Genomic DNA, 12350 nt, shown 5'->3' on the forward strand with positions numbered 1-12350 from the left:
TCCAACTAGTTGTATTTTAAAAAACCGCTGACGAGCAAACTCAGCTGTCTCCCTCCTGCAAACGGGGGTCACTCTGCAATCAGTGCCTTTAATTGCATGCCATTTATTTCCGTATTGCCATGTCGGTGGCTGTAACACACCTCCTCCCACTGCTGCTTTGCTTTTAGCTCCCCCCCCCCCCCCCCCAGCTTTTTTTCTCCTCTGCTCCACCACCAGTCATCAGGCCAAGTTGCTAAGGAAACGGCTGCATGGCAACCGGCTCGGAGCCTGGGGGCCGTCTGCTGCTGCTGAGCCTGCCGCTGCTGCTGCCGCTGCTGCTACTTCCCCTGCTCTCAGTCTCCTGCGCGCTTCCCTCCTCGCTAGATGGTGTGTGAGCCACCCGAGACTAGACGCGTTCCGGACTCGGCCAAAAGAAACCAGGCGAGGCAGAACTCTGCCAGTGCCTTGGCTGCCTGGCTGGAGGGAAGACCCGTCACGAGTACCAGGGGCTGGGGACTGAGAGGAGCTGGAAGCTGAGAGAGAGCAGCCCCGAGCAGGGATGGACATGATGCTGTTGGTGCAAGGTGCTTGTTGCTCAAACCAGTGGCTGGCTGCTGTGCTCCTCAGCCTGTGCTGCTTGTTGCCCTCCTGCCTCCCAGCTGGGCAGAGTATGGACTTCCCTGGGGCAGCTGTGGACAACCTGGTGGTCAGAAAAGGGGACACGGCTGTGCTTAGGTAGGAAACCGAGCCTCTTCTTTACTTCTCTGTGCAAGTGAGTGAGAGCGTTGTGCAAAGCCATTGCCAAGCGACTGCAGGCATTTCTAATAGGCGTGTTGGTTTAGCTACCTTAGAAGAGGAGGTTTTATTTTCACTCTGAGCATTAGAAAGATGGACATTTTGTAACACGCTCCGGCTTCTTCTTCTTCTTTTTTTTAAATCTCCAAGTCCAAGCAGCCCTGGTAAGAGTAGGTCCGGGAGAGGCGGTCCCACTTTGAAACTAGTGCTCAGTCATTCATGCCAACTCTTCCTATTCAGGAGGGCCAGTCTCTCTGCTTCTGTTTCTCACTTGTCCCTTTCCAGAGCCATCCCAGTATTTCAGTGGAATTAAAAGGCGTGTCCCTATTATTCTTCCCCAATATCCCTATTTCTAGATATAGTAGCAGTTCTCAAGTGGTCTCCCTTTGCTACCTGGTGTACTCTTCTACTCTGTTAAGTTTGGGAAGTTTTTTTTTTTATTTTTCCCCCCCTTTGGAATAAGTTTGCTACTTTCTTCATCAGGCTTGTTTCTCTCACCTTGCTAAGCCTCTGAAAGATGTAATGGCTCATCAGAGATCAGCTATAGCCCAGTTACCTCCCTAAACCGAAGCAATTGCAGAAGGAGATACTCTCAGAAGCTCATTCTGTTTTTTAAATGTAAATTGCTACTCAGCAGTGTACAGATCTCAGCAATTCTTCATAACTGCCTTCCTCAGATGTTTGAACACACATTATTCAGACAATTGCTGTATTCTCATTCACTGTGCAAGTCGGTATGTCTGAGTTGTATGGTCTCAAAATACATCTTTAGATGTGTATCTTTAAATATTAACATTGGGTGTCTTTGTTTAATAACCAATGACCAGTGCCTCTGTAATTTAATTCTATGGGTGTGGTATGTAATTCTATTTGGAAACTCTTAAGTCCTGATCTGTGGTGGAAATCATGTCCTACTTTAAATATTTAGATTTTAACCAAACCTAGTTTAAGAACACAGATTAGCCCTTGGGTTATAAATTCAGAATCCCTGCTCAGTTAATTTATGTTTTGAGACAGCAAATACCTTATTACAGAAGAATTTCTAAGACTTTTCACTAAACATTAGATGGATGCAAATAATACATACATGCTTTTTGAATAGTAAGTTTGTCTATGGAAGTTTGGAAATCCCTAGTGCTGGATAAAAATTCTACATGATGGTTTTTAATGTCTGTTATAGAACCTGCTATTCAAACGTTCCTTGCCAGTATATTGCTCAGTTGTAAAGGGGCATTAAAGATTGCACAGTATTATAAGTGTATATAGTATGATTTTAGCTTTTTTGTTTCCTAATGATTAACATTAAAAGAACCATCCTGCAAGGACAACTACGAGTTCTAGTTTTATGCCATTAAGAGACTACATGCTTATGGTAATTCAGTTATTGCATCCCTTAATAAAGCTTGCATTCCATATGGTAACGATATTTTTTTCCAGTCCAGTTGGCTGGTGCAAAATTTGTTTACCAGTAGTAGTGCACTGTACTTAATATAGCTGAATCCTTCTATTTGACTCAAATTCATTAATCTTCAGTTTAAAACTGCAAAAATTCAAATTTAGTTTTTTGATACTTTACTTTGTCACGATAGTTTGTAGTAATTAAAAAAATCATTTTCTTAGTACTTCAGATTTGATAAGAATAGGCTGAATCTTCTTGTGTTTTGTAAATCTAGACTTTAATCTGCAATAGTTTTAAACCACAAACTATTTAGCTATAGACCATTTTCTTTTCCCTTTGGAAGTAGCTGATTTAGGCTTCCAGATTAAAAAGTGACTTAGCCAGATACAGTTTTCGTGGATTTCACAATTTTCTTGGAAAATATTGCATAAGATTTCCTTGAGTGTTCTGATGTAGTATCTGCTGAGAATACAACCAGTGTCTATGCAGTGCAACTGACAGACTTTTTTATGTATAGGAATATACTGTAGTTAGTCTCCTAGGGCATTCTAAACCCATGAATTTACTTGCTTTGGTTTCTCAGTTTTTGTAGACAGACGTATTTTGCTGTTACATTTCCTATCTTTATTTTCAGAGTTTCAGATTTAAAGGTTGCAGAGAACAAGAGTTGAGGAGTTGCAGTTCTTAGCTCAGGACAGAACTCAAACAAATACTGTACTGAGTGTCATTGGTGGTTCTGGAAAAAAAAAACTACATTAAAAAATAAAAGTAATACAAATATTCGTGTGACTCTAAGGGTTATCTATTGGTGGCTTAGAGCTAGAGTGGAGCACTACAGTACATTAAACTCTGTAAGGCCTAACATTGTGAGTTTGCAACTCAGTACCTATGCAGCTGGGTGGATTACATAAATGAAATTGGAGTTTTAAAGTCAAACAATCATTTTTATCTCATAAATTAGAGAATATCTGTTTTGGAAGATAATACTATTAAGGATGGAGTACACATCACTACTTACCTGTAGAACTCGGAAGCCCAAAAGCAAATTTGTGCTGAAATAATATATGGGATATTCATAGTCCTTCCATTTCAATATAAAGCATTCTTCCCTCCCTTTAAAGACATAGATGACTTATTAATGAAATCCATATTTTTAGCTCTTTCATATCTTTAGTAGGTTTTCTTGCTGCTTGACGTTTACTGTATTACAAGTTAATGAGATAACTTTAGGGGGACAATGCACCATCACTAAGGGAGTACAGGAGAAGCATAGAGCATTTAATGAGACTTTTGATGTAGACCTTCTTTGCTCCTCCTGAAATTTTCCCCAGAGGATATTAATATCATAAATACACATGAAACGTTTTTAATTAATGAAACTAATGAATTTGTTGTTTATTCCGTCTTGGCACTGGAAACAGAGTATTGTTCTGTAAATACATAGTCCAGTGAGTTCAATGAAGCGATTAATTTGTGCACAGAAAAACAAGCTTCTTCCACCTCCCCCAGACCACTGTATTTAGATTTTCTGGATATATGTACACTGCAGTACTCAAAGGTAGCTGTATAAGTGTGATTCCAAGTTGGTACTGTGCATCTTTTTTCTGTAGTGGAGCTCTGTTAGTGCTGACCATTGATTGTGTCGTGTGTGTGTATGTGTGTTGGCTCCTCACTTAGTGTCAGATTGCAGATTGTATCTGCATTAGTTATTCTCTCCTTTGCAGGAGTGGGATCTCCAGGGAGTTACCTTTGTACTTTGCATGTTAAAATCAGAAAGCCTCTAATTAATGTGTTTAAAACACCCAATATGACTGCTAGTGTCAAGCATAAAAAGCCTTTTAAAGGAGTTAGACTCTACAAGTCATTCTTCTCACTTTTTGAGTCAGCATTTTACTAGGTGATGAGAGAGATTATGCTAATTCATTTGATTTACAGGTGTCTTGATTATCTGAGAGTAAAAGCATTTTTAATACTCTTGCTCTGAATACATTCCTGTTCAGGTTTTCAAGATTATAACATTTTAAAGTGATTTTGCCTGTGCCATTTAACTTAATTGCACATGACAGCTAGGAATAGATTCTGCATTCAGTTTATGTGTGTGCATTCCCACTGAAGCAAATGGAGTTGCACCTGTGTAACCGAGGGCAGAATTTTGCTCCTCACTGTTGTTACAAAGCTATCCTTAGGAGCCGAAAATACTACTTAGGGTGTCCTATTGTAGTAAGCAGGTGACATATTTCAGTAGATAGGGTACCAGATTCCATGAACTGCTATGAATTCATTCTGGACCTCTCTGATTCTAAGTTTCCTCATCTGAAAAATGCAAAATAAATGTTTTAAGTACTTGGAGATTTACAGATGAAGAGTAACACTAAGTATCATAAGTAAAATAACTAGTTTGTCCTTTCATTTTACAAGTGGAGGCGTATTAAAGAAAAACAAGCACAGGTTTGTAATGTTTTTCTAATGCTGATGGAATGCCATGAAACGAAGCATTAGACAAACATACCATGGGGAACAATCCTGAACTGGCAGGGGGTGAGTTACATGCCCCCACAGGCAGGCCTCTTCCATTTTGTAATTGCATTGATTTTAAGATGTTTGAGGTAGGGATTATATTCCTCTGTTCCTACAGCACCTAGCACAATATGGCTAGGCCCAATCCTGATTGGATCTAGAGCTAGGTGAAATTTTTCACATAAATAGCTTTTTGTGACATTTCACATAAATGGCTTTTTGCTAGAAAATGCAGTCTTACTATTCATTGGGGGAGGGATTTAAACTTGGGTCTCCTCTCCACCTCCTGCCAGCTGAGTGCTGGGCAGACTGTCTCTGTCTCTCTTGTTGAAGCTGTTCTATTTTGTATAAATAACTAAATATTCAAAGGAACAGGGACTTGAACTTTGGACTCTGGCATCGCAGGTGAGTGCTCCTACTACCAGATTATGGAGTTTTTCCTCTCTGACCTAATGCTTATTCAAGATATTAGGCAGAGGGGAGAATTGAACCTGGGTCTTCCACACTGGGCTAAAAGTTGTAAGGAAGGCACTGCTTGCTACTCTGAATGTAGCCCTTTAAAAACACCCAGAAACAAAGTATCTGTGGTCAAACAACCTGAATTATTATAATGTAAGGCTAGAAGGGACCTCGAGAGGTCATTTGTTTCAACACCCTGTTCTGAGGTAGAACTAAGAATACCTAGACCATCCCTGACAGGCGTTTGTCTAACCTGTTCTTGAAAATCTTCAGTGATGGGCATTCCACAACCTCCTTTGGAAGCCTATTCTAGTGCTTAACTCTTCTTATAGCTAGAAAGCTTTTCCTAATATCTAATCTAAACCGCCTTTGCTGCAGATTAAGCTGATTGCTTCTTAACAGTGGCATGGAGAACAACTGATTGCTGTCCTCTTTTTAACAGTCCTTAACATATTTGAAGATTTATCTAGTCCCCCCTCAGTCCTCTTTTCTCAGGACTAAACATACCCAGATTTTTAACCTCTCCTCATAGGTCAGGTTTTCTGAAGTTTTTATCATTTCTGTTACTCTCCTTTGGACTCCCTCCAATTTGTCCACATCTCTCTGAAAGTATGGTGCCCGGAACTGAAGAGTGGTACTCCAACTGAAGCCTAACCAGTGTTGAGTATAGCAGGACAATTACTTCCCATGTCTGACATATGACATCGCTGTTAAAAAAAACACCAGAATATTAGCCTTTTTGTAACTGCATCACATTGTTGATTCATTCAATCTGTGATCCAATATAACTCCCAGATCTTTTCCAGCAGCACTACTTCCTAGTCAGTTGTTCCCCATTTTGTAATTGTGCATTCGATTTTTTTCTTCCTAAGTGTAGTACCTTGCACTTGTCTTTATTGAATTTCTTCTTGTCAATTTCAGACCAATTCTCCAACTTGTTAAGAGCTTTTGTTTATTGGCTAATATGACTTTTTGGTTCAAAAGTATTAAGAATTCCTTACTCAGAGCAAGCCCCCTTTAACTTCAGTAGGGATCATGTCTGAGCGGGGGGAGTGATGCCTAATATCTACATACTTCAAATTTGGCCTGGTCTCCCCCCCCCCCCGCCCCCCCAAGATTGTCTGTAATCCTGCAGCACACAGGCAGACCTTTGCACCCAAGCAAAGATTCACTGGACCACTATTTATCCAAGTCTAATTAAAAAGGAAGTTTTTTTAATTTTTAATTTTTAAAAAAGATTAAAACAGCATTGCTATTCTAATGTTTTAGTATGATGTCATTTACAAAGAAAAGCCAGCTCATTCCAGAGGGCTGAATTCTATCCTGCAACGTGTGTGCACTGCTCCGATCGATGAAGTCAGCAAGACTTTGATACAAGCACCCCAGGGCTGAGCATTGCATGAGAGAAAAGTGTTATCAAAATTTTTTTAATTGCTAAAAATACTGCAAACAATCATGATTCGTTTAGAAATATATGCACATTGTAGTTATCTAATGACTCATTTAAAGCCATTGTACAAAAAAATTGAGCTGCAAAGGTTTGGAACATGTCTACAACATCTTAACAACAGAAACTGCAATTTTAGAAAACACACACTTTGGGAGGGGACAAATTAAGGCTAAATTGAGATTACAATGAGGATGGAGAGCTGCCTTGAATATGTTTTTGCCTCTATTTCTCCAACGATCAAATGACTCTTGCTTATGTATTTGTTACTGTCAGAGCCTCCCTCTACCAATCTCCTTGTTGCTGTACCTCCTTCCTGCCAATAAAACTGCTGCGTGCAGCTCTAGGAACTACTGAAGGGTGAATGTTGTGTATTGCTGCCAAAGATCATTCTGCTGGACTTACTGCCCTGCTGATAACACTTTGGGAAAAAACTGAGAGAGGATTTTACTCTTATATGCCCCTGACTACAATAGCCTAGTATGCAGCTGGGTTATGTATGTGGCCTTTTTGATTTTACACGTTGCAGAAAGTCTTATACATTTTCGAAAGAAGAGTCCTTAAATTGCCCATTGCTGGACATTGCAAACATAACCCCTTTAAAATATCTACATGTATGAGTTTGACCACCTACAGATATGTAACTCAAAGTCTAGTTGTGACTATCCTTATCTAGATGACAACATAATTTCTTCAGACCTGATCTTTTTTATTAGTTCATGAATAGAAACAACAAAAGGGCCCAATTATGCTGTTTTGCTGATGTAAATTTAAACCCAGATTTTTACTTCAGGGCAACTATTCTGGATTTACACCAACTGGAGTTAGGGTAAAATTTGCTCCAAATAACTTATTTACTTTCAAACAAGTTTAAAGTGCAATTCAGTTTTTCTTTTCTTATTATCTGAAATCTAAACCTGTAATAGCCCAAAATATTAGACCTACTTTTGTACACTTATGTCAGGGGTTAGAAAAAGTAAAGATAATTTCCTCTTCATTTCTTTTTCAAATCCAAGTATCTAAGTGGATCCTTTTCAATGATGCATCTGATATTGTTATGTAATGAGAGAATGAAATTTACAAGTCACCCTATTTTAGAAAGTAGGTAGAAGTGTTTGTTTTCCTTTATACGAATGTGGGAAAACTGGTAATGAAATTCATGTTGTTAAACTGTTGGAGTACTATAAAATAACTTGATGCTTTCCATCCAGAGAGTTAAATATAGAGTTCTTGTCTAAACTAAGAATTTTTAGTTGCATGGTTCTAGCTTCATTGGAAGGAGCATTGGTGGAAGGTATAACACAGATGTTTAAGTGGACTCAGGTGTGTGGTTTACCATGGTTTTACAGGAAAAAATTGTTAAAAATGCATGAACCTTGTCTATATTGCAATCTCTACCAGTGCTAACACTGGAGGAGTTGTACTTCCCTCGGAATTATGAGTCTGAAAAATCTTGGTGTAGATGCAGCTGGTGAGCTTTGCGCCCAATGGACTTCAAAACACCTGGCTGCAGCCACCACACATAGGCACTTGTTAAAGCCTGTCGTGTGGGTTAGGCATTCTTTTGTCTGGATGGAGATTTGTAGAGACGCTAACTCAAATAGATGTCAGTTATGGTCTAACCTGGCTGAGGAGTTCAGAGTTAACACCCAGCCCAAATCTGTATTAGCTCATCTCAGTGTTTGCAATAATAGTCCTCATGTGGTTGTGCCTTGTGACTTTGGGCTGAGATGATAGTGCAGAAGACAGTCATGTCACATGACAGACCCCAAGGATTATACAAGAAGGAGCTGTTTTTCTGGCTATAGAAAAGTATGGGGGGCACATTAATATATGTAGTCTCACTGCTGTTCTCACCATCTTTGCTGAAGGTACTGTGTATATAATGTAAATTTTTCACAGGAAACATCCTAAGATTTTAGGTAAAAATTTAAAAAAGTGTATAATCTTCATGGGACTCTAAATCTATTGATAGTTAATGAGACTAGGTTCCCAAGTCACTTTCGAAAATTTTGATCTCTGGCACCAGCTTGTTTTCCAAAAAGAAATTGGCCTATCAATCTGGTAGTGTTCAGCAAAGGAACACCAATACACATACAGGTGGAAAGCCCCTGACAAATCCACTAACATCATTACTCCACCATCATTCCAAATGCTGAATTCCTAGTGAAGTGAATGAGAGTTCTGATAGCAGAATATGCCTCTAAGTAACTGGCCCAGCATATTTTAGATGAGATTACATGTATTATCATTAGAGTCCCCTTGATGCATGTCCACACAACAGTTGTATATGTTTAAATTCTTTGCTATTTTCTTTCCTAGTTGCTTCACATTTATTAATAGGGAATTTGCTTGACTTCTATGCCCCTATTTGCTATCCTTCTACATTTTAGGCTCATACATTAATCTGCTGCTTGAATCTTTTCTTGGATCTTTCAGAAAATATAAATACATTTTGCCATAGTTAGATCTGTAAACTAAGAGGTCGTTTAAGCAAGTTTTCACATTCCAAATCTCTGCCAATTATCAGATGAGCACCTTATGGCACTTGAAAATTGTACAAGTAGTTAAACTATTCTTAATTTGCTCCATAATTATTTATTGTGTGTATCAAAAATGTTTCATATGGTTCCTCTAAATTCTATCACAGATTAAGGAATCCGTAAGACATGAATGGTGGAATTTGATCCATTCAAGACATGCTGTTTTACATCAAAAAGAAAAGAGGGCTTTAACATTTTTAATTACTTTCTTCTTGTCATTATGCACAAGAGTGGACTATAACCCAAACCTTGGAGAACAGGAGATGGAAGAATCAATTCCAGGGATTCAGGCGCTTTGTCCATCTGGGCTCTGGCCTCCATTACTGGCTATGGAGAGGAGTATTGGATTGGCCTGCTGCTTTCACTCCCAACAGGGATGTGATTCAGTGGATCCATACTCTGCATGGATACCTTGGCAACACCTCTAGCACACCAACAATTCACATACACAGTGAGCTGTGGAAACCTGCCACTAGGCAGAGTATGCAAAATCTCCCTACACAGGGACTCCTGGAGCTCCATGATTCTGAGACTTGAATGGAGTACAAGGGATGTCCCAGGGTTAGACTCTATATGAGGGATCGGCAACCTTTGGCACGCGGCCTGCCAGGGTGCTTACCTGGCGGACCAGGCTGATTTGTTTACCTGCCGTGTTCACAGGTTCGGCCGATTGCAGCTCCCCCTGGCCGCGGTTCGCCACTCCAGGCCAATGGGGGTGGCGGGAAATGGCGGCCAGCACATCCCTCAGCCCGCGCTGCTTCCCGTCGCCCCCATTGGCCTCGAGCGGTGAACCACGGCCAGCGGGAGCCAGGATCTGCCGAACCTGCGGACACGGCAGGTAAACGAACCGGCCTGGCCCGCCCGGGTGCTTACCCGGGCAGGCCACATGCCAAAGGTTGCCAATCCCTGCTCTACATGGCCAGATAGTTTACAGTACATCACAGGGGTAGACTTAAGATGTAAATATGTAGAGTGGATTACAGTATTTTAATCTTGAGTTGACCATTTCCTTTCAAAGATGGCATTGTGCCCTCCTGAATAGGAACACTGACCGCCTTCACCAATAATTAAAGCTACTGATTGTCAGCAGCCAAGAAGGGCATGTCCTCCTTCCACCCTCCAGTAACTCAGGGAGTTATATGCCATAACTCAAACAGTGAAGACCTTGCATTTTTCCCCTTTAGAGATTACTCTGCAACAGTTGAAGGAGGAGATAGTTTGGCCTGAATCTGAACGATTTTTTCAGAAGAATACTTTAGAACGTACACACAACTAGTGGGATTTAAATCAGCAATCAAGTGAAGACAGCTTGGATTAATCAAGATGTCCACAACTGGAGACACATCCACTGACTGAGATTTTGCTGATAATCTTCACGTTTGTCTCCTGCATAGCCATCACATAAGGCTTAGGGGAAAAAAATCTATGATACAATTGACCAGATTCACATAGACACTTCCTCCAATGGCTCTCTAGTCATCTTTCCTCTTGATTCATCTGTAAACCAAGATGATCTGAAAAGATAAAGTTGGCAAACAGAATGCTCTTGGCTCTAGAAGAGAATAGAGAGTAAAATATTGTTACACAGTCCTGTACTAAGCCATTAATTGTAGCCTGTTGAAAGTATAGAGAAGTTCTTCATAGTTCTCTTAAAAACTCTGATTCTATTAGCCTTTGAGAATAGACCCTCAAAACAAGTTCCTTGCCTGATTGGAAAGGCAATCCCTCCTTTAAACCACAGGAGATAACTCATCACAGAGGCAAAATTTCCATTCCTCCAATCCCAATCCAAACACTAAATCAAGAATGTGGCCAGCTGCATGAGTTGATCTTATAAACACTTGAGACAATCACACACCAGCTCTCTGCCTGTTAATCTAACAATGCAGAACCCTGGGTAGCTGACACTTTTTAAGAATCAACCAAGCAGAAAAATGTTTCCTCATCCTCTTGGCAAAAGTTTAATTTCCTACTAAAATTTACAACTGAGTCCTCAGAACAGGCAAGATTAATTGGGGCACCTGGATTTACATGAGGAGGTATATGTAAAATAGTTCAAGTAAAATGTTTAAACATCACTTAAAAATTCTTAAAATGGTCTTGCCTTAACTTATTTACAGCACATGGAGAAAAAGTACCTGTGTGGCAGGCAGCTATATTTGACATGACCTGTACTCCTGAGTGGGGTGGTAGGCTATTTTCAGTTGTTCAACTGGTAGAAATTTCTGTGATGGTGAGCACTGCCCATTAACAAGTTCTGTGTACACATCACAACAAGTAAGATATGCAATTATCTGTCTGGGTCTAATTGTTAATGAAGCTGTTGCATTTTGATCTCCTATATATTTAGTCTGGAGAGGTAAATTTTGGGGATATGTGGCCAATGTTTCAGATGTATGACATCATGACTGGATGAAGTTTGGTTTTTGAAGCGGCAAAGCTGAATTAGAAATAAAAAGATAACAAAAGCATGTTTTCCTTTATAAGAGGGAAAACAGTCAATCACTCTTTAAAAAGATTTTCCCTTGGCAACAGCATATGATCTGATGGTCAAACAGGCAAACAGCTATTATTAGTCATGCATAATTAAAACAAAGACAAAACTGTTACTACTAACATGCAGTATCTCTTGCAGAAATTGCCAATAGCTTTGTAGTTATGCAAATACAAACTAAATATATAATGTATTTGTGTACAGTATTCTGGGATTTTTCAATCTTTGAATAAATGTACAGGAAAAAGAACTGTCTGATTTAGTATAAATCTATGATGTAGTAGTTAAATTTACATAAAAGTAATCTCGTTATATAGTCAACAATAGGCAAAATAACTTATTCCCTTGAGAGAACATCCATATCATACATAATCTATTTTACCATTGTGTCTTTACTGATCTTTCATTATGTACGTGGAAAGCACATATTTTATTGTTTAAACTATTGTCAAAGTAGGATATTCTTTATATTCATAATAGATACTGAGAATGAAGACTTCCTCCTTAGTTGGCTACTGTACTGGGGACTCATTTTCCTCCCAAATGAATGTAAGTGGAGTTACTTCTGCTATAAAAGAGAACAAGGCCTCTGGTCTTTAATTTCTTGGGAAAGATAAATAATTTTGTCATGTCACATGTTTTACAGACCAGTCTGGACATCAGCCTTGATTCGGATGTTCACTTATTAGGGGCTACATTTCTTTAGAAGACAGTCCC

The 12350-nt window shown here is 39.5% G+C and overlaps 1 protein-coding gene across 3 annotated transcripts in view; it reads left to right on the plus strand.

Moving 5' to 3' along the window:
* The first annotated feature begins 356 nt into the window (after positions 1-356).
* NEGR1 (neuronal growth regulator 1) overlaps positions 357-12350 on the plus strand; it is a 739102-nt gene continuing 727108 nt past the window's right edge. For all 3 annotated transcript variants that reach the window (XM_054037808.1, XM_054037810.1, XM_054037807.1), the window contains exon 1: positions 357-714. In XM_054037808.1, coding sequence (XP_053893783.1) covers positions 539-714 — 176 coding nt within the window. In that variant the 5' untranslated portion in view covers positions 357-538. The remainder of the gene's footprint in view (positions 715-12350) is intronic.

This window comes from Malaclemys terrapin, chromosome 8, assembly GCF_027887155.1.
Source record: "Malaclemys terrapin pileata isolate rMalTer1 chromosome 8, rMalTer1.hap1, whole genome shotgun sequence".
Classification (NCBI taxonomy): Eukaryota; Metazoa; Chordata; order Testudines; family Emydidae; genus Malaclemys; species Malaclemys terrapin.